At 41.3% G+C, this 25,353-nt stretch overlaps 1 protein-coding gene across 1 annotated transcript; it reads right to left on the reverse strand.

Annotated features, from left to right (window-relative positions):
• Positions 1-6,416: 6,416 nt before the first annotated feature.
• On the reverse strand, positions 6,417-25,345 carry arhgap28 (Rho GTPase activating protein 28). The gene is made up of 14 exons (XM_040047113.1): positions 25,317-25,345; positions 24,956-25,220; positions 24,617-24,725; positions 18,533-18,882; positions 18,226-18,388; positions 12,277-12,368; positions 11,742-11,819; positions 10,520-10,673; positions 10,354-10,436; positions 8,117-8,326; positions 7,925-8,047; positions 7,547-7,674; positions 7,357-7,394; positions 6,417-7,274 (listed from the first exon to the last, which is right to left on the reverse strand). The coding sequence occupies exons 1-14, from the start codon at positions 25,343-25,345 to the stop codon at positions 7,192-7,194; spliced, it is 1,905 nt and encodes a 634-aa protein (XP_039903047.1). The 3' UTR covers positions 6,417-7,191.
• Between the last annotated feature and the right edge of the window lie 8 nt (positions 25,346-25,353).

Here is a 25,353-nt window from a genome sequence, read left to right on the forward strand (position 1 = left end):
TGTCTTATATTGAGCATCCGGCTGCCCACGCTAAACTGTGACTATCACCAGGTAACCTGGGAGTGTTTCCTCAACAGCAGTAAGTGCGAAAGAACTGACAGACTGAACAGGATGTATGCAGGTCGACTCCAGATTGAGACGAGCTGATGGGTGGAGTTGTGGGGAAAATGTCGGTTTGCGGCCTATGTTACAGAAAGACAAAGGTATAAAACCAGGCAGAAGGCTTTTTATTAAAAATTAAAATAATTAATTGCTGTCTGAAAATATTATTGATAAGAAGGTTATATGCATTTCCAGGAGCTGGAGCAGGCAACTTTTTTTTCTTTGCAAAGGTCTTTAATCTTGAAAACTGCATGACACACTGGCAGACAGAAAAGACCATTTGGAGAAAATATCAATTAGTTAACGGGTTAGATTAAATGGTGATTCTAAATTGCCCATAGGTTTGAGTATGAATGGTTGTCAGTCTCTATGTATTAGCCCTGTCCTGTCCAGGGTGTGTGTGGTAGCTGGACAGACTCCAACCCTGAATTGGAAGAGAATGCACGGATGGACACCAAACAGTAATTACACTTCTATTTACAGCATTCATTTGAATTACTCTAGAAAAACGGCAGAGCTACCATCTGTCACTATAATAATTAATTAGAAACAAGTTCCATTAGTGGCTAGAATGTCACTATGTGATCTTAAAAAACAAACAAAAAACAGGAAGTTTATCCTGGTTTATCAGGTAAATTACAGACTTACCTCATGGCACCGTTACAGCGTCACACACTCAAGATATTTTTCTCTGCTGTGTTTACTATGACCGCTGGAGGGTGCTGTTGTTGTGGACATTATGTTAAAATAGGTGATGCTGACTCATAACTCATGTAAGCATAATTTCTGCCTACACCCTTTTTGCCTGAAATACAGTTTTTTCTATTTTAATATGCCTTGTTTTGCTATGACCATACCAAAATAAAAAAAAAATGAAGGTGTGAATGAATATTGCTAAAACTAACAACAATAAGCTTTTATTGAGCTTCACTTCGCAATAAATGTACAATGTCTAATAAATAATTTTTCCCAACACCAACATATTTCAAATTTAAGCTTTATGAAATATTTGCATGTTATTAAAATGTCAATAAACTGCATGGGAGAAGGTAGTCAGACCTACACAGGAGGAATAGACGGTACTACACAGGCCAGTCACTATATTTGTAGACTTGGAGATTTCCAGGGAGGTCCACGTCAAGTTTCGCCTCAGGGTTTTAGAGGGGGTTGCGGTTACAGTGTAGCTATGGTGTAAATTTCCCACTAAAGCGTTAGTCCCCAGTCACACTAAGTTGCAGTGTCCAAATTATGCTGTACTTAATTTTTCACTTCAGTGAATACAATTACTACCATAAAAAAGGGAAATAAAATACTTTGGGAGACTCTTGCTTTTCTTCTTTTAAACTTCTGATGTTTAGCTGATAGATTAAAACTATCATAACAAGTGACACTTCTGATCAGATCCAATCACACCAAGTGACAACATTTCTAAAGTAACCCGTATTGGCCTATGTAATAAAAGCTGCTATAGAGATGGCTTTCACAGCACAGGGACCACAAATACTAACATTTACAGCTTTATCTATTTGACCAATACTACACTATAGTGTTGGTTAAAAAACAACAACAAAATACATATTATTTAAATTTCTGGGACATTGATCAAGTTTTTGTAAATATTTTGAGGTGACCTTTAAAACTTTTATCTCACATTAAAATTTCAAAAGGTGGTTTAATTGGACTGGAACATGTAATGGTGGTGATGAGAGATCTGGCTTTCTCTCTTCTAGGTCTTTTGATATTTAACTTAGGTTCTGCACCCTCTGAATTAGTTGCGCTGTGCTTTCCCAAACTGACATTCCAGTCTTTTATGGTGCTCACTTTGGGTCAGTAGTTGTCCATCTTTAAGTGCAAGCTGTTTTTCAAACTTGGTGCCCTGTTTTGGAACCATGGGACATGGCTTTGCCTGTCTGTCTGCTACTAGGATATGCCTTAAATTTATATATTTCTGCAATGTTTTTGATCCCCTGTCAATGTGAGAGTTTTCCCATCTTTCTCATATGCAGAGCATTCAGAGCACAATGCATCTCATGAGAATATTGGAACAATAAAGACTCAATAAAGACTAACTCTGCCATTGCCGGTCCCAAGCCCGGATGAGAAAGGAGGAGGGTTGGGCGTGGGGCTAGCAACCCCACCCTGTAAAAACTCCAACTGCTACGGAAACAGCAGGTGAATCTCATTATCGGCTAAAGGGGATTTGGGTGACTGTAACAACTGGCGGGGCATCACGTTGCTGTCGGTACCCGGGAAAGTGTTTTGCCTCGCTCTTTTGAATCGGCTACGACACGCAGTGAACGAACGATTGCGAGAAGAGCAGGCTGGGTTTCGGAGTGGCCGGTCATGCGTCGAGCAAATCTTCACCCTCCGCATGATCATTGAACAAACATTGGAATACCAAAGGAAGATTTCTATTAATTTCATTGACTTCAAGAAGGCTTTTGACAGCGTCCACCGACCGACTCTATGGGCTATCCTACGCCACTATGAAGTCCCTCAGCAGTTTGTAGATGCCTTTCGTTGTCTCTACTCCAACTCCCGTTGCTGCGTCCGGACGGATGACGGCTGCACAGATTTCTTCAAGATCAATACATGCGTCCGACAAGGATGCGTGCTATCCCCTTTCCTCTTCCTGTTGGTAATTGACTTCATCATGCGACGATCAGTTGACCAAGCTGGCATCGGTGTGCCCTGGCACGAAGCGCGTAATCTCACTGACTTGGACCTCGCAGATGACATCTCCCTGCTGGGCTCGACTCAGGAAGACCTCCAAAAGTTGACCGCGGCCCTGCAGAGGGAGGCGACGAAAGTTGGATTAAGAATCAGCGCCAAAAAAACCAAGGTACTCCGAGTTGGCTATGCACGTGCCCACATTCCTGTCATGATCAACCAACAACGTGCTGAAGAGGTGGAGAATTTTACATATCTTGGCAGCATCATCTCGAATGACGGGGTCTCTGATCGGGATGTCGACAGCAGAGTAGGGAAGGCAGTTGGTGTCCTGCGAAGACTCCAACCTATTTGGAACTCGACCTCCCTGAATGTAAGGGTCAAGATCAGACTACTGAACTCTATCGTCTTCCCTACTGCACTTTACGCTAGTGAAACCTGGCGCTCAACAAGTGCAATTATTCAACACCTGAACGTGCTTCAACAACGTGGCCTGCGGCGAATCCTGAGAATTTCCTACCGGGACCGAATAACAAATGAGGAGGTCCTACGAAGAGCAGGCACCCGCCCATTAGCCGATGTTGTTGCAGAAAGGCGCTTCCGCTTTGCGGGCCATATTTTACGCCTACCTCCTCATCGCCCAGCTAAGATTGCCATGACATGGCGTCCACGCACTGGCAAGTGAAAGCAAGGCCGACCAAAGACCACATGGCGTCGAACATTCATGGACGATCTGAGAACTGTCGACATTGCCTGGGACGAAGCTGAAGCAGTCGCTGCTGACCGACATCGATGGAGATCACTAGCTGCCCGATGCGCCGCCCGGCGTCTAAGTAGTAAAGACCTCTGGCCACTGACAATGATGCTTTGGTGAATCTGTGTTAGACTGTAATACTGTATCGTTTATACTGGTTGAACTCTAGCCACCTTAATATTGGCTTGGACAGCAGGTCCTCTAAAGGCCTAATGAATGTTGCTGTTACACTCAAATGTTTTTAAATGGTGAAGAATTTGAAGGAACTAGACTTTTAGCAAGCCCATCATATCTAGTTCTGGTTTGGTGATCGATGCTGCCTCTCGATTTTCTACAAGTGCTGTGATACTACAAAATGCTTCCAGATGAGATGTGTGAGATTATCACTATGGTAACATCTCTGTCACCATGGTTACATGGCATGTGATTTTTTTTTTTATGCTGCTGACTTACCCGGCTTAGATAACTCAGCTATATCCTACCCCTGCTGCTGTTGCACACACACACACACACACACACACACACACACACACACACACACACACACACACACACACACACACACACACACACACACACACACACTCTAACAGAGAGAGAGAGAGAGATTAATCAGAGAAAAAAGTCCTCTGGCCTCTAAGCTAATGACCTCTGGCTTGTGATCATAGCTCCAGCTTGGACATTTCGTAACACTGACATTCTCCTCAGCATTGTGGAGTATGAGGACCTCTCTTCAGTGCACCTTGAAGCAACTGTTGTTGTGAATTGTTGCTATAAAAATAAACCGGCATGAAGTGAGCTGCATTGAACGTGATCATCACCTTTACTTGTTTTTTTCTCACAGTCAGTATAAAACACAGACTTTGCTTCCAGGTCACAAAAATAAACCCAATGCGTTCTTTGGTTTTGAGGTTTTCACCTTGTTGTAAACACTCAGTTTTCTCCATCTCCATTTCATGTAGCTGTGCCTTGATTGTAGACCTCCTTGAGATTGTTCTGGACTTGGTTAGATGTTGTGAAGGAAATCTTAACCAAGAAAAGATTTTTGCAGTCATCCACGTTAGCCTCCTTTCATGGTCTTCAAGGCACCAGATTATGGATTCTCCACAGTTTTTGCTGTCGCTCTGATTTGAGATTTTCAGCCGATGATGATAAGAAGGCCTATGGCCAGCCTAAAAAGGCCCATACCTGTACCATAAGTCTATCTTGCAGCAGAAAGTCATAGGCTGCAATTCAGTGACTAAATTTAGTAATCACATTTGACCAGCTCTACAGCATATCTTGTACACTTGATTGAAGAGAAGAACAGAGCTGTTGACTGATAACCACTTGATGGTGGCAGGGCAAGAGGATGCCAGTGTATGTATATACTAATATTACAATGTTGGGCCTATTTCAAATTATTTTGTGATAGAGGTTTCTACTTGAAAGGTCTAAAGCGATAAAAAACAAATGAGGAATAAAACGCTGTTTTAAGTCAGTTAGGGCTGCCACGATTTGTCGACTAGTCACGATTATGTCGACTATCAAAATCGTCGACGACTGATTTAATAGTCGACGTGTCGTTTGAAGCTTTGTAAGATCGCAAAAGACGCAGAAGTAGCAGGATTTAAGAGTGTCAAATCAAATCAAATCAAATCAAATCACTTTTATTGTCACATCACATGTGCAGGCACACTGGCACAGCACATGCGAGTGAAATTCTTGTGTGCGAGCCCCACAAGCAACAGAGATGTGCAAACACAACAACACAAACGAGCAAAATACAAGAATGGCCAACCTGAAACTAATAAATATATGTACAATATATAATAGTGTATGCATTTCTGGATGTGTATACTAAATATTTTCCTACGTGTGTGTGTGTGTGTGTGTGTGTGTGTGTGTGTGTGTGTATACACATTTTTACAAATTAAATAGTAAAAAAAAAAAAAAACAATAATAATAATAATAATAAAATATATAAAATATACAGAGTTGAATATGTGCAAAACAAGTGGCATTTATATATAGTGTGGAGTGCATTATGTTAAAGTGTAATAACGGACTGAAACAGAAGATGGCAGCACTGCATGTACAAGGATGCCAGCTGCCGTTAAACCCCGAAGAAGAAGAAGCAGCTGTGTCCCAGAATTCATAGCGCGGCCCAGTTTAGTTTCCAACAATGGCGGTAGCTAGTTAGTTTTAATATTACTCTTATTATTCTTTCTGGGTCACAAAATAAACGTTTAACATATTTTCAGGCGAGAATGTAGCTGTGTAAACCTCAAATATCGGTTCAGTTTATCAGGACACCACATATTTTCAAAAGCGCTCCGACGTTTTCGGAGATGTCTGTTACCCACTAGCTCGATAGCTAGCCGGGGGCTAGGTCACTAGCGCCGTGAGAACACCGGACTCCCAGCAAATTGTTTTCAAACCCACCGCCGTCTTTCGCGACTCAGGTTAAATATATATGAGTCACTTAGATAAATTAAAAATGTTTTTGTTTGGCTTTTTTTTTTTTTTTTTTTTTTTTTTTTAGTATTTTATTTGTTCCTGAGTAAATCGGTTTGGCTGAGATTAAAGTTATAGTTTTTACACAGCTGAATAAACGTAAAGCAGACAGCTGATTATCAGAAGTGTGAGATGCTGGAGAATATACTCCGGTGTCCTGTTATATTTTAGATAGCAAGGAGTTTATTAAACTTTACCGAAACAATCTGCAAATTTCATTAAAATTGAATAAACTATCATCTTGTCTTTATTTTTAGTTAGCACCTTAAAAGCTTAAAGCTGTAAGCTAATGATAGTTATATAAGAGCAGATGCTGCTGGTGCAATAAGCTGTAGTTTTACGTCCAGTGGATGATGATCTGATTAGTCGACTAATCGCATAAATAAGTCAGTTTAAGTCATGCAGTAAGAAATTAAAAGAGATGAATGCATGTAGTTCTGAGAATCTTTAAGCTCACAGCAACTGGGTTAGTAACCTCGATGACTAGGTTGAGCCCACAAACCACGGTGGTAATTTGAACCTAGTGTTTGCTCTGATTTCAGTGATACATTATGTATCATTATATACTGTATGGTCTGCTTATCATTTACATTAAATTATTTGATGTTATTGGTGTATCCTCTATTTTCATACATTGTTCTCTACATTCATCTCTGTTGCTTTCCAGATAAAGAGAGAGAAGACTTCATCTTTAATTACACACATTGACCAGCAGGTGGAGACAGCTTGCCATCAGTACATATTCAAGTTTTAATATGAGCATCATTAATAAACACATTTGTTCTGATGTACAGAAACAACAGCAGTAAATAAAGACCGGAGCAGGAGAAGAAGTAACTAATCTGCCAGGACAAACCAAATTCAGAAAGATTAAAAAAAAACAGACTGAACAATTGTTCGATAAAGGACAATGTTACTGTGATGTCATGCCAACAGCTGCTGTATGAACAAAGGAAGTGGTTCATGATAAAGAGAAGTTTGGATCCACTTGTGGGAGAGATGGTCACAAATGTGATGAGGCTGGTGCCAGTGTTTTTGTGACAGCAAAAAACACGAGCTGAGACGTGGAGTGAGGACAATGAGACAGGTGGTAGTGCATGTGTCGACCGGTGGGGAGGCATTAATGAGAGAGGTGGTGAGACACTTGAAACAGGTTCTGAGACAGGTTGTCAGGGTTTAATTAGCCAATCACAGTGGGGATTGACTCTGTAAACATCCAACAGAACACAGTCAGGATGAAGACGACGCTCACCTGAGAGACAGGCAGAGAGACAGCTTTAATATTTAACATCCAGTCCGTCAGGTGTTTATCATGATGTTATAATGTGACTCACAGATGTTTCCTCCAACTTCATACAGATGTTGAACTGGACTGATCAGAGAAAAACAAAGACAGAAGGAGAAAGACAGGGATGGTAAATAAAAGTCAGATTTTCCTTCAGTGTGGGAACAGGTGGGGACCATAGGTATGGATCTTCACAGAAGATTAATGTGCATCTATATGTGAGAGAGAGATTTTGTCACCTGTTCTCACACTCGAAGCGGGACGTTATGTCCTTGGCTGTTGTCTGTTCCTCAAGTTGTATCACCATGGAAATCTTGGTGTGTAGAGGAGCATGAACTCGGATCACACCTTCACACAGCTCTGTGATCTGCAGAGACACAAACAGAAAGCACGCTGAACCCGGACTCTGTCCCGCATGCCTGTGGTCTTTGACTAACCTTGTTTTTGCCTTAGTTGATTCTGGACTCCATCTCCTTTGGTCCTGACCTGTATCAAACCTGATTTCTCTCTCTTCTTATCTGTTCTCTGTCTCACCTTGTTTTGGTGCCCATCTCATGCAGTTCTTGGTCTTTCCAGGTCCTAGTCTCTGTCTTCCTTGGCCCTGGTCTCTGTCTCACCTGATCTCTTTCATTCTTGTCATTCTTCTTCCTCAAAAGTCTACTGGTCCAGCTCAGGCCAAGCTGTTTCTGAATGGACACCTGGTTCATCTGTCTCACCTGAGACAGTAGAAACTTGGGGACCTATCAAAGAGAACGAGAAGTCATCGGGGGTTAGGGGCACCGAGACTGTGCATGTGTCCTGAAACCTACGGTCCAAATCAAGTCCTGGTGAATGATCATCAGCCGGATCAGCTGAGCTCCACCCACTGCCTCCTCCATCTCATCTCGTTTAGCAATTGAGCGCTTGTTTCCATGGTGACGACGGAACAGGTTGGGTGCCATCACCATGGACACATTCCACAGAGACATACGGTTCTGATCCTGATGAGAGACCACCATACGGAGGAAGACCAGCAGAGCCTGGAACCACAAAAAACAGGTTTTCTTGCAACCATGTGTGATTTCTAAAAAAAAAAAAGTCTGTCATGGTCCTGGGTTGGTGACCCAGTGTTTTAGGTTTTGTACTTTTCTTTTTGATTTCATCAGGGTTCATGACTATTAGGGTTTGGTTTCTGTTTTTTATTTCTAGATCTCTAGTTCTGGGTTTGTGATTTCTAGGTCTTCATGTTTATTCTCTTGTTCCCCAGTCAGTCATGTCTCCTGTCTAGGCCCTGTCCTTATGTTCCCTCTCTACTGTGTCAGTATTATTGTGATGTTAAGCTTGTGTCTCTGAGTCCGTGTCTGTGTGTGTGTGGTGCATTTCCTGTTTTATTTTGATAGTCTGTCTCCTACCCCACTGTATCTAGTTTTGCCTTCCTTCGTCGCATCATGTCTGATTTGTCCCAGCTGTGTTTCTTCCTGTTTCCTAATCCTCTTGTGATCCTACCTGTGTATTTTAGTCCTCAGTCTACCCTTGCTTGTTGTTGGATGGTTAACCTAACCTACTCTCTCTTTGTACTGTGTTTTCTCCCGTCATGTTTCGAGCCGTGTTTCCTAGTATCTAGTTTTCAGTGTCAGTTTAGTTTAGGTTTACGTTAGGGGTTTTGTTTTCTTTTTTGTGAAGTTCTCTTCTTTGATGAGTTGTTTTTCTGTGAGTACTGCACTTTGGTCCAGAATGCAATGATTTACAAATCTCATAAATCCATAATGTATTCATAATAGAAAACCATAACAATCGCTTTAGCTCTGCAGTGATTCACTAGAAAATTGGCAACGTCCCTCAGCATCCATTGACGCTGCACAGTTGACTATGGAATATTTAGTAGCAGTATTAATTTTGTTGACTCGTTTTTATTATATTTTTCATCAACAAACTTTTTTTCTAGCAAAAACAAGACAATAACTGAATAAAAATGAATGAAAGGCATCGAAACGTTCGTCCACGAATAAAAACGAGATGAAAATGTTTCTTCTGAGACAAGGCAGGAAGTGAGCCAGAAGTAATAATCTTGTGCAGTAAGGTTAGAAAATGTGACAAAATGTCAATGTTTTGGAGGAAGAGAATTGTGGACATATGGAGACATGTAGAGCAACTCTCACTTGTACCAACACAATGACACCTTAAAATCTGATGACCTAAATCAACTTCAGATTTAGTCTACCATAATCTAAAGATATATACTCAACTAAAGCAAGACAAAAACAAAAATTAGGTGGCTAAATCTGGACTAAAACTAAATTATATTTTAGTGAAAAGACTAGGGATATACCTAATCTAAATCTGCTGTTTTTTATGTAAATTTTATGACTGGGCTTGTTGGCACAGGTGGCATCTGATCATGGTACCATGCTAGAATTCACTGACCGCTTGAGAGCCTTTTTCTTCAACAAGTGTTTGTAGAAGCAGTCTGCATGCATAGGTGCTTGACTTTATTCACCTATGACCAAGGAGGTGATTGGAACACCTGAACTCAATGATTCGATGAGTGAGTGAATACTTTTGGCAATATAGTGTGTGTCTGTGTTTGTGTGTGTAGGTTTGGATAGTGTGGGGGACCTCTCGCATCTGTGGGCGGTCTATCTGTCAAGCTCAGGTCTTCTACATGAGGCCTGGGAGCTTGAGGGCCCTGCGCATTTTCTTAGCTGTTCGTAGGACTGCACTCATCTGGACAGAGATCTCCAATGTTGTTCCTGGGATCTGCTGGAGTCACTCACCTAGCTGATCGTCTGTCTGTCTGTCTGTCTGTCTGTCGATAAATGAAGGTTAAGTGAAGACTTAAATGAGTTTACAAGAGTATATTTTAATGATATTAAATTTTCTGTAAAACTAAAAGATTCCCTATAACGTGCTGTCCCATGCTCTTTTAGGCTGTGACATATGTATACTGTGTGTTTACTGCCCTCTTTCTGCTTCTCACTGTTTGCCCAATTCTCTCTCACTTGTGTTTGTGTGGAACTCTGTGTGTGTCTCATTTGTGTGTGTAGACAATGTCTGGGTGAAGCTTTACTCTCAGAATTTCTCTGTTGGCTTCTGGAAGAAGCAACGTCAGCAGCTGCAGGGCCTGAACCTGATGGAGCTCAGAGGGGATACCTGCAGGGACACACAGAAACACTTCATGTAATGCAAACACATTTAAATGATGAAAATGTGTGTTTGTATGTGTGCACACATACTCAGTACAGAGCGGTAGGTGGACAGGTGTGTGTGTGTCAGCAGAGGGGTTGGCAGCTCTCTGATGAAAAGCTTCAACAGACTGGAAGCGTCCACCTGTCTCAGCGCAGACCAGTCAAATCCCTCATAGCACTTGTCTAATTCTCTACGAAGGCACTGCAAGCAAACAGAGAGGTGGACAGAGAGACAGCAGGGAGAAAGATACAGACAGAGAATCAGACAAAAACAGGTAGGTATTACACACACACAGACATAGATACACACAGGCAGACATACTCAGTTTTCCAGAATGTAAAAAGTCATTTTAAAGTGTGTCAGGGTGTGCGTCCATCTTTTGTGAGGACCAATGTTGAGTTTAGACAATCTCAAAATCTAGAAACAAACACCACTTAGCTGCTGTCTTGACCTTAGTACTATGCTATGTTTAAAGCATCATCTAAAGAGAAAAACAACTTGATGTAGAAAATAACCATTCGTTTGTTACCTAAAAACTAGGACTAGTGTTGGGTTCAGAACGGCTTTCGGGTTAGAGCTAGGTTAAGGTTCATGGTTGAGGATCTGGGAATGTTGATCTTGCTTTGCCCATGATGATGCACCTCCAGTCATCCAACATCCTAACTATGCATTGCTGAAGGCAGGGAACCTATGCACTGTTCAAATGTTGATTGGTTGACAAATGTGACGGAACAGGGAAGGGAGTGACAGGCAGTTCACTGCGAATGAAAGAGATGTGGAAAGATAACCAAAGATAAAAATTACAGACTGGCTGCAGTGGTAATCTTTCACACTCGGTTTCACTTCAGCTTGTTGTGTGTAATAACTTTGCTCTTCAAATGGATAATGGATAGTAGCCCACAGACTGGTTGTACCACATGTTTTTGACACTCCCTTCAACCAACAACAGACGCTTTTTGCAGGTAGACTTTCAGTGCATGACGTGCCTCATGAATGGTATAGTGTGCCAAAGTTGAATGTTTCTGCAGGTCACGCACCTCCCCATTTTTGTTACATGGTGTGTTGTGTCGCTGCACCACAGCTGGCTCGCCAGCTTTTACCACAGTTTTTAATAATATAATAGTACAGTACTTCCGATTTCCACTTCTCCTCCTACTCCACTGCTGATGTGGCACTATTGTCTGAGTGGCAACAGCTATTCTGTATGGAAACAAACAGCTCTGTGTGTGTGTGTGTGTGTGTGTGTGTGTGTGTGTGTGTGTGTGCTACCTTGACTCTAGCAGCTGATGCTGGTACTCTAAGAATCCCCTCAGTCAACAGGCCTGTTTGCTCTAAGATACACAACAACTGCATGCATACACACACACACATAAAGGAGGGTGTGACTGGTTACTGTTGTTTGTTTATTTTCACTAAATTTCTAAACAAGATGTAAACAAAGGTAAACTAACTTTGCTAGCTGTTAGTTAAACAACTACTTTAGGTCACCAAGATCATATGCTAATGGGCTCATACTTATACAGCACTTATCTACTCTGAGCACTGTTTACTATAAGCATTAAACATTTTACATCATGCACGTAAATAGATGCTTCAGCTTGGGGTTCAATATTTTGCTCAGGGACACTTGAAGAATCGAACTACTGACCAAACAGTAACCCACTTTTGCTCCTGAACTTCCCAAAGACACATAAGATTATGATTGTGCCTTAAACTATAGTATCATAAGTTTTAGAGTAATGAAGCCAGCAATCTATCCCCTGTCTGAAACTTCATTAGACATAGAGAAGGACACGTTCTTCACCTTCTGGAACACGACAGGAACTTTGACCCCAGGAAACTTCTTCCTGTCTTTCTCCAACAGCGTGTTCAGAGGAACGCCAAACACACCACTGTCTAATGGACAGGAAGACACAAACAATCATACAGTGAGTGTTCTGAGAGACAATTTATACATCCTTTAGTACAGGGTTTTACTAATGGGGCTTTTTCAGCAGCAAAATAGTTTCAGGTCTGCCCTTATCGCTTATCCCATCCAGTCCCAAGTTAACTGTGCCTACATAGAGCCAACGGCAGTTTGGCTCTTTCGGTCCCATGGTGGGCAAACCACACCCACGGTGAGCAATCCCACTGTGGGTTGCCCATTGAAAACCATGACAATCAGGGGACCTCTTGGGATCAAACTACTGTGGGGCCTTAATGGGCTAACCCAAAAGAGGACCAGTATGGGTTTTCCTATGGTAAACCCACACTGGGCTGCCCACGTTTTTTGGGGCCCAAAAAGGCTAAACTGCTATGGGCTAGGCCAACAAATTCAAATTCAAATTTTATTTACATGGGTTTACTGTGAACACTTACTCATAAGGTAGCTGCAAAGGGCAAAACTGTTGTGGGTTCTGGATGATTATCAAAATTATTATGCATAAACAGTTAAACCGTTGTAATGAGACACAGTGCTATGAAAGTGTTTGAGTCTTCTGGATTTCTTCTGTGTTTTTGCATATAGTCACATTTGCAGGTTTCAGCTCAAACTAATTTTAATCCAAACCTACCTGGTCCTGTTTAAAAACATAATAACAACATAGTGAACCTTCCTGGGAGTGAGTGGCCTACCAGAATTAGTCCAAGTGCAATCAATTGCTCATCCAGAAGGTCACAAAAAACAAAACAGAACAAGATCTACAGAAACACAGGCCTCACTTGTCTCAGTTAAGATGCGCGTTCATGATTCACCAATAAGAAAGATCAGGTAGAACGCATCTATGGAAAAGTTCTAAGATGAAAATAACTGCTGACCAAAAATAATACAAAGGCTTGTCTCAAATTTGCCACATCTTGATGATCTCTAAAAAATTTGAGAAAATATCTGAGAAAAGTTAAAGTCTTTGGAATGTTTGTGTAACATAGCATTTCACAAAGAGAACATCATACCAAGAAACAGAATAAAAAACATTTCATCCACAGAGACGAAAAAAATCATGAGCAGTTATGACAAATTTTTGATTGCAGTTCTTGCTGCCAAGAATTGCACAACCAGTCAATCTTATATATACTTGAGTTATCTTTGTCTAATATTGAAAACTGTTTGATGATCTGAAACAAATGTGTGACAAACAGGAAAAAAAACTAAATGAGGAAGGAGGTGATACTAGTAGTTGAAACGGGGCAATGGTTGAATGAAAACGATATAGCTGGACAATCTTGAATTTACTTCCTAATGTTGAAGCACGACATGATCTCCCATCTTGTGGTGCTCTGGGGTATTAAAATGCATACCTTATTGGTTTAGTGGTAGTGCCGGGTGGAAAGCAAAGTAATGATCTTTATAAAGGTATTAAGGACATCTCACATTAAGAAGTCTTTGTGTTTATCAGAAATTGGTCTTTGGTTTTGTTGGTTTATTCTGAGTTTTCCTGTTTTTGAGATTTTTTTTTAAAAGTTTGTCTTCATTGTTAATTTTACATTTTTAATTACTATAGTAGAGATTATCTTAATCTCTGTAATATCTGCTTCTTTGTTTCTCTTTAGTCATTTCCTGCTACCTTGCTTCCTGTTTTATTTTGAAAGTCATTTAACTCATGTCTTCTGTTTAGGTTTACCTCCTTTTGTATCAGTGCAGTTTATTCATTTCAGCTGTTTCTTGTTTTCCAGATGTGTCCATCCAACCTGATTCAATACTGGAATAAGCAGTTTTTAAGGTTTTGTGTTCCAATTATTAATTAATGTTTAAATAAACATAATAATTACAGAACATTGTTATAAATATTTTTTATGATCCAGCAGTGAGGACAGTGTTTTTAATCGTTCTCCATTAAACCGTTCTGCTGGAGGTTTCTTTCTGTTAAAACAGAGTTTTTCCTTCCCGCTGTCACTAAAATGCTTGCTCATACCAGGTCATGTGATTGTTGGGCTTTTCTCTGTATGTATTATTGTAAGGTCTACCTTACAAAATAAAGTGCCTTGAGGCAGCTGTTCTTGTAATTTGGCACTGTATAAATAAAACTGAATTGAATTGAAACTGAAACAGTGTTTCCTGAAAAGCCTCTCTTGTTTAGTGGGAAATAGATTTCATCAAAGTAGATGTCTTTTTGAAAGTGCTGTAATTAGGTTTAAGAATACAGTTCACCCACTTTTATCATCTTCAATAGCCTGTACCAAAAGAGAGCAGAGCAGGTACCTGAAGGCTACTCAAACAGAGGTTGCCCTTTATTTAAATTTTATAACAGTTTATTTATTTATTCATTTAATTAGAAAATTATTTTGAATGTATTTGTTTTATGAGCACATTATTCTATTTTTTCTTTTTTCTTGTCTCTTTTAGTAAAATTGAATTATTAATTATTTTGTGTTTTTAATCCTGACTTGAGCCTTTTAACTTTGCAGTTTGATTTGTTCCATGAATTGCTGGCATTTTGTTTTATGTACAGGTTCTTTGGGATTATTAGATTGCATCATGTCATCATCAAGTTTATTTGACGAGGTTTTAGCCATTAAAATGATGTAGATTTGATTTAGTTATTAAATATATATAAAACCAAAAGCAACATCAATTTATTCAATACAGTGTCGGGCCCCGGGCAACTTTGTAGTGAAAACATTAGACCCAGAGGTAGGGATGCAACGATACCAATTTTTTCAAACCGATACGATACCGATACTTGGATCTGAGTACTTGCCGATACAGAGTACAAAAACCGATACTTCTACCACACACACACACACACACACACACACACACATGCAATGAATTGGAAGACAGATTTTATTTTATTCTCTGCCGATAATAAATAATATCTTAATAAAAATGACCACAAAAAAATTTCAAGTGAAAAATAAGCACTTCTGTTAAATTATTGCAGAGTCTCCACATTGTAATTTAGCAAAATATCACTGAACTATTGGCACTGGTCTCGAGCTTTCAGAATAATAAATAAACACTTCTGTTTGGAATAAAATAAATACAAATTAGGTTTGAGAATAAAATAAACTTTTAAATTGTTGCAGAGTGTCCATATTGTAAACAAACAAAGAAAATAACGAAAGTATTTGGCATTGACGAACAAACTCCCCATCTGCCCGTGGATCATCAGTCCACTGCTTGTCTTTACCTCTTCAGAAAGTTTTGGCACCATTATCTCCCTGATGTGTGGGCGGCTGGGAATTTCATATCGCAGCTCGAGTATGCTGAGAAGAATCCTATGTTTTCCACGACTGGCATTGGCTGGTCATCCAGAGCGATAAAATGAGTCAGAGCCTCTGTTATTTTAACGTGACATTTTTCATCGCTTTTCCAAAACCTGAGTTAAAGTTGGCTGTTCCGGTCCACACTGCTGACATTTTGTTTAGCCTAGCTACAGCAGCCTCCAGTTTCTCTTTTTTTATCTGGAGCTGCCAGTCTGACTCGTCTAACCCTGTGCCTGTTTAGCGCGGGATATCCCCCTAGTGGCCAATCTAAAAAACTACAACAAAAATGACAAGCCACCCTCTGATTAATGAAATAAGTTAGTATCGGTTCATGGTATCGGTTAACTTTTACGAGTATGAGTACACACACATTTTACAGTATCGGCCCCAATACCCGATACCAGTATCGGTATCGGTGCATCCCTACCCAGAGGTAAAACAGGTTAAGAACCGCTGATTTTCTACACACATCTTTGCGTGGGAGTTACATTAAATCTTGCAGAGCGGTATAATTCTGTACTGCTTCATGTAAGTGGGAAGATGATTTTTGTTGTTAAACATTTCAGGGTACATTTATTGTACAATTTAATATGAAAAAGTTGCTTAAAAATGTAAATTATGTTTGGATAAGTGGAGTAGGATGGATGATTCTGTTTTGTTGTAGTCAATTTAGAGAAACGTAGATGACCCAGATTTGTTTTTTACGTGTGGACAGAAGATAAGATGGTAAGAGTCATTCATGTTATTCTAGTACATTCATAAGATACTTTCACCTAGAGTACTTTCTCTAACTCTAAATTCTGGAGTATTTGTAGTTATGATAGTGTAATTTCAGATTTATATTGGTTAGTTTATGAGGGTGGCAAGTTCTAGAAACTCCCAGATGGCAATTTCAGTACATAAAGTTGGACGATCAGTAATTTATAGATTACATGAAAATTAACACGACATTTCTTTTACATTTATACTACAGGAACAGCAATACTGCTTCAAGCAGCAAGCATTAAGATGTAAGCTCTAAATCTTAAAAAAAGGGAGAGAAAAGTTTAAGTTTGGTAAATTCACTTCTTCAAGAAAAACCTATGACAATACACTACCAGTCAAAAGTTTGGACATACCTTCTCATTCAATGTTTTATCTATTTTTACTACTTTCTACATTGTAGATATATATGAAGAAAGATATATGGGGTTATACAGCAAAGAAAAAAAAAAGATAAATAACTCTAAATATATTTTATATTATAGATTCCTCAAAGTAGAAGAAACCACTACTAAGGAAAAGCAACAAGCAGAAGAGATTTGTTTGGGCAAACCGATCCGGTTAGTTGGACCATCATTTATTTTTTAACAGGACGATGACCACAAACACACCTCCAGGCTGTGTAAGGGCTATTTGACCAAGACAGAGAGCAACAGAGTGCTGTGCCAGATGGCCGGGCCTCCACAGTCAGCATCTCTGGGAACTCCTTCAACACTGTTGGAAACCATTTCAGGTGATGACCTCATGAATCTCATCGAGACAATGCCAAGAATGTGCAAAGCAGTAATCAAAGCAAACGATGGCTATTATGAAGAATCGAGACTATAAAACACGTTTTGAGTCATTTCACACTTTTTTGTTTACTACATAATTCCGTATGTGTTCATTCATAGTTTTGATGCCTTCAGTGAGAATTTAAAATGTAAATAGTCATGAAACTAAAGAAAAACCATTAAATGAGGAAGTCTGTTCAAACCTTTGACTGATAGTGTATACATCACAAAGAATTATGACTGTTGCTGTCATTTAAATAAAAAATAAAACACAAATATTTTAATTTGATTTATATAGGGCCAAATAACAACATCTGTTGCCTCAAGGAACTTTATATTGTTAGATAAAGATCCTACAATAATACAGAGAACACACGGAAAACCCAGTCAGTGGACCCCACTGAGCAACTACTTTGGTGGCAGTGGGAAGGAAAAACCCCATTTTAACAGGAAGAAACCTCCAGCAGAACCAGGCTCACGGAGGGCGGTCATCTGCTGTGACTGGTTGGGGGTAAGGGGACTTTATGACCCTTTTCTGTGGGCAAAATACATACATACACCTTACATGAAAAAAAAAAAAATAGTAGTAAACTTATCTATTTTTATGCTTGTGGAGTAGATGCACTCCACTTCCACATCGGTTTCATGTCTGCCTCTCTCACTGATTACACTGGAAATGTAATGTTGCTGTATCCACTCTGAAAATTGTCTGCAAACAATAAGGAGCCATGGTGTAAGACAAATGATGACACACCATCTACTGTAAAAATAACAACTATTTGGAAATCCAGGAAAAATGGTTTGAAGAGATGTTCTTTGTTATGTGGATCTGGATCTTGTTTTTTTGGTTATATACCGTTTTTAGTTCCACATTACTTTTTGTGTTCATGTTAAAAATGCATAATTACATTGGCGAAACTTAAGTTAATCAGTAAGAGTGTTAACATCACTCGCTATAGCTTTCTAATATCCTAATGCTATAAAGTCTTTGCTGTGAAGCTGAATGCAGATCATTATGTAAAAAAGAAACGCACCCCGGTTCCTGCAGCGTGGAGGACGTGTGAGTTTGGTGTGGATGCCCAGAGTCATCAGGAAGGTTGTGAGCTCAATGTGCGAGATGAAACACAGCTGTGTGAGGTCACGTGACGACAGGTCGCCTGCACAGCTAAGACCCTGAGAGGGAGGGATAGATGCAAACTGCACACACGCACGCACGCACGCACGCACACACACACACACACACACACACACTCTTTTTTGCATCCGTTAGCAGGCTCCTGTATTATAAGCAATCAGATTTGACTGGAAGACCTCTCCCAGCATGCAGCAGGTCAAACTCACCTGCAGCTCACTGTTGTTGTCTCTATGGAAACGTAAACAGTCCCAACAAGCCTTGCCCCTTTTGTGCTCAGCCACACCTTCTGAGTATGGAGAGTCCCGCAGCATCCAGTCAGGTTGCATCAATTGACTGACGGGGGACGAGTGTGTGTGAGGAGGGGAAGAGGTATATTTGTGAGAGTCAGTGTGTGTTGGAGAATGTGCGTGTGTCAGAACATTTGTGTCGATGACATGTGTCGGAGAGCATTTGTTTCCTGGAGAGTTTGCGTGATGCAGAGAGTCTGTGTTTGAGGGGGGTGAGGGGTGCTCTGGTAGTTGATCTTCAACAGCCAACACGGGTAGAGTTGGTCGTACTGTAAAAGACACAAAGCATAAAGCTCTCAGCAGGTACAGAGAAAAAACAAACAAAATCTCTTGCAGAAATAGAATCCTGTTTCCAAAAACACTGGGATGCTCGGATGTCAAAAGCAAATAAAACTAGCAAATTGCAAATCATTTAAAACCTTTTTCAGATCTGTTCAAATCACACAGCTAGAGTTATTTATATGGTGCATTGACACAACAGCCATCTGGAGGATGATGAAGAGATGGTGAGAAGGAAGATTCCTTTTTAACAAGAACAACCAGGCTTAGCGACAGACATCTGCTGTGACCGACCGACCTGGGGCGTGTGAGGAAGAGGAGAGCATTGAAAGACGAGGACAGAACACATGCTATGGGAGAGAAGACAAAAGTTAATGACATGCAAAAGTGAAATGTAAACACAACAGAACACAAAAACAAAATGTTCACTGCATCATAGAAGGTCCCCCAGAAGCCCGTGGCAATAGCAGCATAACTAAGGGATGCTTCAGTCACCTGATCCAATGAAAGTTGAATGAAAGTTTCAACTGCCTGGTGGCAAGTATGGATGTAGAGTCCCACTTACTATGGAACTTCTTTTATACAGGGAGTGCAGAATTATTAGGCAAGTTGTATTTTTGAAGAATAATTTTATTATTGAACAACAACCATGTTCTCAATGAACCCAAAAAACTCATTAATATCAAAGCTGAATGTTTTTGGAAGTAGTTTTTAGTTTGTTTTTAGTTTTAGCTATTTTAGGGGGATATCTGTGTGTGCAGGTGACTATTACTGTGCATAATTATTAGGCAACTTAACAAAAAACAAATATATACCCATTTCAATTATTTATTTTTACCAGTGAAACCAATATAACATCTCCACATTCACAAATATACATTTCTGACATTCAAAAACAAAACAAAAACAAATCAGCGACCAATATTGGCTGCGGTCGTGAGGTCTCAGAATCTGCTATGTGAGCAAAAAGAGTGACAAGACCACAGGATCGACGGCTAATAACATCACGGAGAAGCTCGCAGCTATTAACGGGAGACTGAGAGACCAGTGTCGGAGTGTTAAAAAACAGCTTGAAATTCTCAATTACCATCATAATCCGGCTACCCCTTCGGCGCCAGCTCAAGGCTGGAGTCGAACAACAACTCCCTGATAACGACTGTGTTGAGTCTGTTCCTTCCCATTCCCTACAAGGCCACCTGGGTTGGCTGGAAGACTGTTTACTTAGCCTGGCAGGGCGAAGGACACTGTCTCAGCTGAACTATGGACACGCACACACATACATATACTGATACTGATAAGCACTCACTGACACATCACCCTCCCTACCCCGGATCCAACGCCACCTCCAACGCTTACCTCCCCCATGATGTGGACATCGGGTCAGCTGGAGGTGCAGTCGAAAGATTGCAGCGGTCCCAGATCAGATGTACACACTGGAACTCTTTCCCATGTTGCTTGTCTGTGTTTATTGTGTTATGGTGTGTTGATACCTGTGCATTCCTGTATTATCCTTTTGTGTTGCACATTTCAATGTTTTTTTTCCTCGCTACCTGGCCTGACCTGTCTCCCCAATGTGATGTTTGTATTGTATGTAAATGAGTCTCTTTTTAACTTTATAGTGTCCTGCATCCAGTCTGTCTCTCTTGCTCTTATTAATTAAATGGTTGTTTGTAGGGAATGGGAAGGAACAAGGTCTGTCATCTCGGTTGTGGGCAAAAGACCTGCAACTGACAAATAAAGGCTATCTCATCTCTCATCTCAATATAGCCACCTTTCTTTGCAAGGACACTCAAAAGCCTGCCATCCATGGATTCTGTCAGTGTTTTGATCTGTTCACCATCAACATTGCGTGCAGCAGCAACCACAGCCTCCCAGACACTGTTCAGAGAGGTGTACTGTTTTCCCTCCTTGTAAATCTCACATTTGATGATGGACCACAGGTTCTCAATGGGGTTCAGATCAGGTGAACAAGGTGGCCATGTCATTAGTTTTTCTTCTTTTATACCCTTTCTTGCCAGCCACGCTGTGGACTTGGACGCGTGTGATGGAGCATTGTCCTGCATGAAAATCATGTTTTTCTTGAAGGATGCAGACTTCTTCCTGTACCACTGCTTGAAGAAGGTGTCTTCCAGAAACTGGCAGTAGGACTGGGAGTTGAGCTTGACTCCATCCTCAACCCGAAAAGGCCCCACAAGCTCATCTTTGATGATACCAGCCCAAACCAGTACTCCACCTCCACCTTGCTGGCGTCTGAGTCGGACTGGAGCTCTCTGCCCTTTACCAATCCAGCCACGGGCCCATCCATCTGGCCCATCAAGACTCACTCTCATTTCATCAGTCCATAAAACCTTCGAAAAACCAGTCTTGAGATATTTCTTGGCCCAGTCTTGATGTTTCAGCTTGTGTGTCTTGTTCAGTGGTGGTCGTCTTTCAGCCTTTCTTACCTTGGCCATGTCTCTGAGTATTGCACACCTTGTGCTTTTGGGCACTCCAGTGATGTTGCAGCTCTGAAATATGGCCAAACTGGTGGCAAGTGGCATCTTGGCAGCTGCACGCTTGACTTTTCTCAGTTCATGGGCAGTTATTTTGCGCCTTGGTTTTTCCACACGCTTCTTGCGACCCTGTTGACTATTTTGAATGAAACGCTTGATTGTTCGATGATCACGCTTCAGAAGCTTTGCAATTTTGAGACTGCTGCATCCCTCTGCAAGATATCTCACTATTTTTGACTTTTCTGAGCCTGTCAAGTCCTTCTTTTGACCCATTTTGCCAAAGGAAAGGAAGTTGCCTAATAATTATGCACACCTGATATAGGGTGTTGATGTCATTAGACCACACCCCTTCTCATTACAGAGATGCACATCACCTAATATGCTTAATTGGTAGTAGGCTTTCGAGCCTATACAACATGCATGAAGAGGATGATGTGGACAAAATACTCATTTGCCTAATAATTCTGCACTCCCTGTAAATAATATAAAAATTTGTGGAGGAAAACAGAGAATATATACATACAAAAAAATGAGTAGTCCTATTTTTCCTGAGAGCTTTTTATACAGTAACTGACATGTTTCCATGCTAGACGACATCATACAATATATAAAATGACTCTTCCTGTCCAGCTTACATGCTATAATTCATGTGTGAATTACACAAGGAGTCAAATATCTCTGATTTGTTTCACAGCACTATTAATATAAGTGACCTCTGTGGGAGTAAGTGTAAGCAGCTACTCTGAATGTTGGGACTAGGCACTGAATGAAATAGTAGTGAAATTATAATTAGTTACATTAGTTACAGTTATGTCTCAGAGACACTGTGACGCAGTGTCATCCATTATTGTAAATTTGCATGTAATTAAGAAACTGTGAGACAAACGATGATTTTCAGGAGATCTTCCTAAATGTTCAGTTATATACATATATCTATATAGCTATATATATATATATATATATATATCTATATATATATATCTATATATATATATATATATATATATAGATATATATATATAACACCCAGCACGCCCCTGCGGGTGGTTTATCCTTCAAGCTCGGGTCCTCTACCAGAGGCCTGGGAGCTTGAGGGTCCTGCGCAGTATCTTAGCTGTTCCCAGGACTGCGCTCTTCTGGACAGAGATCTCCGATGTTGTTCCCGGGATCTGCTGGAGCCACTCGCCTAGCTTGGGAGTCACCGCACCTAGTGCTCCGATTACCACCTTATCCTCTCGAGCTCTTCTCTGAGCCCTTGGTATTTCTCCAGCTTCTCGTGTTCCTTCTTCCTGATATTGCTGTCATTCAGAACCGCTACATCGATCACTACGGCCGTCTTCTTCTGTTTGTCTACCACCACTATGTCCGGTTGGTTAGCCACCACCATTTTGTCCGTCTGTATCTGGAAGTCCCACAGGATCTTAGCTCGGTCATTCTCCACCACCCTTGGGGGCATCTCCCATTTGGACCTCGGGACTTCCAGGTTATACTCGGCACAGATGTTCCTGTACACTATGCCGGCCACTTGGTTATGGCGTTCCATGTATGCCCTGCCTGCTAGCATCTTGCACCCTGCTGTTATGTGCTGGATTGTCTCTGGGGCATCTTTACACAGCCTGCACCTGGGGTCTTGCCTGGTGTGATAGACCCCAGCCTCTATGGATCTTGTACTCAGAGCTTGTTCTTGTGCTGCCATGATTAGTGCCTCTGTGCTGTCTTTCAGTCCAGCTTTGTCCAGCCACTGGTAGGATTTCTGGATATCAGCCACCTCCTCTATCTGCCGGTGGTACATACCGTGCAGGGGCCTGTCCTTCCATGATGGTTCCTCGTCTCCCTCCTTTTTCTTGGGTTTCTGCTGCCTGAGGTATTCACTGAGCACTCGGTCAGTTGGGGCCATCTTCCCAATGTATTCTTGGATGTTCGTTGTCTCATCCTGGACTGTGGTGCTGACACTCACCAGTCCCCGGCCCCCTTCCTTCCGCTTAGCGTACAGCCTCAGGGTGCTGGACTTGGGGTGAAACCCTCCATGCATGGTAAGGAGCTTTCTTGTCTTTATGTCAGTGGCTTCTATCTCCTCCTTTGGCCAGCCTATTACCCCAGCAGGGTACCTGATCACCGGCAGGGCGTACGTGTTGATGGCCCGGATCTTGTTTTTACCATTCAGCTGACTCCTCAGGACTTGCCTGACCCTCTGCAGGTACTTGGTGGTTGCAACTTTTCTAGCGGCCTCTTCATGGTTCCCATTCGCCTGCGGGATCCCCAGGTACTTGTAACTGTCCTCTATGTCTGCAATGTTGCCTTCTGGTAGTTCAATCCCCTCAGTTCTGACTACCTTCCCTCTCTTTGTTACCATCCGACTACACTTCTCCAGTCCGAACGACATTCCAATGTCATTGCTGTATAGCCTGGTAGTGTGGATTAGTGAATCGATGTCTCGTTCACTCTTGGCATACAGCTTGATGTCATCCATGTACAGGAGGTGGCTGACAACTGCTCCGTTCCGTAGTCGGTATCCGTAGCCAGTCTTGTTAATGATCTCACTGAGGGGGTTCAGGCCTATGCAGAACAGCAGCGGGGACAGAGCATCTCCTTGGTAGATCCCGCACTTGATGGTGACTTGTGCTATGGGCTTGGAGTTGGCCTCTAGTGTTGTACGCCACATCCCCATTGAGTTCCTGATGAAGGCTCTTAGGGTCCCATTGATCTTGTACAATTCTAGGCATTCCAGTATCCAGCTGTGGGGCATTGAGTCATAGGCCTTGTGTTGCATATAGCCTGGCAACATATATATATATATATATATATATATATACACATATGTGTGTGTGTGTGTGTGTGTGTGTGTGTGTATATGTATATATATATCTATATAGTGTCTGTCTCCTGAATCCCAACTGGAAGCTGGTTTCACAGAAGGGGGCCTGAAAACTGAAAGCTCTGTCTCCCATTCTACTTTTAAATACTCCACATGTAAGCCTGCAGTCTGAGACAAACCTAATATTCTTCAGGTTACTCTGTATTCATACTGTTTAGAAATGTGACTAAATAGACCAAAAAAAAAAATAGACCAAACCCACACACAACAGTGCAGTGTCTATCAGAGGTACTAAGGACCATAAAACCATAAATCATCTGCTATGCCCTGGGTGGCATCTAGCATAAATAAAGATATATAAAGAGCCAACCTCTGCAAAGGACCACAGGAATCACTTATAGGTGAGCAGACACGCACCTCTGGAAGTATTTCGGCGAATGGTCTTGGTGGTGGTGTGGTATCGACTTGGTGGTGGTTCAGCATGATGGGAGTGGGGGTACACACATCTGTCTGCTGGGTCATCAGGCTGGAACAAAAAGTTGGGGAAAAAATGCAGATCACAGCCTTTTTCTATTGCCCCAACATTTCCCAGGAATTATTTTAAGACACACAGCTTCTTACAATGACTATAATCTAAATTGCTTTGATATTCTAAAACGTATGGTTGACTATACAATTTCATAAAATATCTCTACATCTGTGTTGCACATTTGTTTTGCATTTAATATAAAATGCATTTGTATGTTTGTGTCCCACCTCAGTGAAGATATCCCGGACATCTCTGATTGGCTGTCTGTTTCTCTTCTTCAGTGTCTCGTTATAGTTATCCAGCCTCTTCCTCACAGTGGTTGCTTGTTGATGTGTCAAAGTGGACAGCAGCACCTCAGCTGGCGGTGGCACCTCATCTGCCAATGGCAAGCCCGTCACCAGGGAAGCCAACCCCGCATCTGTCAGCCACGCCTCCTCAAGCTCCACCTCTAAAAGGAACAAATCACGTAGGATCCGAACAGTAAGATGACATCTGACTCAGCTGTCAGTTTGACATACCATCCATACTCTTTCTCTCATCTTCCTCCTCTTCTTCTTCCCCATCCTTCTCTTCCTCAATGCTGTGTACTTCCCTCCAGTAGGTCTCCAGGGCAACATGTTTGGGG

The sequence above is a fragment of the Simochromis diagramma genome, unplaced genomic scaffold (genome assembly GCF_900408965.1).
Source record: "Simochromis diagramma unplaced genomic scaffold, fSimDia1.1 OVJJ01000715.1, whole genome shotgun sequence".
NCBI classification, from domain to species: Eukaryota; Metazoa; Chordata; class Actinopteri; order Cichliformes; family Cichlidae; genus Simochromis; species Simochromis diagramma.

Excerpts from the sequence above, each read along its gene's own strand:
- arhgap28 (XM_040047113.1), bottom strand. The coding sequence starts at position 25,345 with ATGTTGCCCTGGAGACCTACTGGAGGGAA. Across the intron at positions 24,726-24,955 it reads TCCGGGATATCTTCACTGAG|CCTGATGACCCAGCAGACAG; the intron begins GTGGGACACAAA and ends TTTTTGTTCCAG. Across the intron at positions 7,275-7,356 it reads TGAAGTTGGAGGAAACATCT|GTGAGCGTCGTCTTCATCCT; the intron begins GTGAGTCACATT and ends CCTGTCTCTCAG.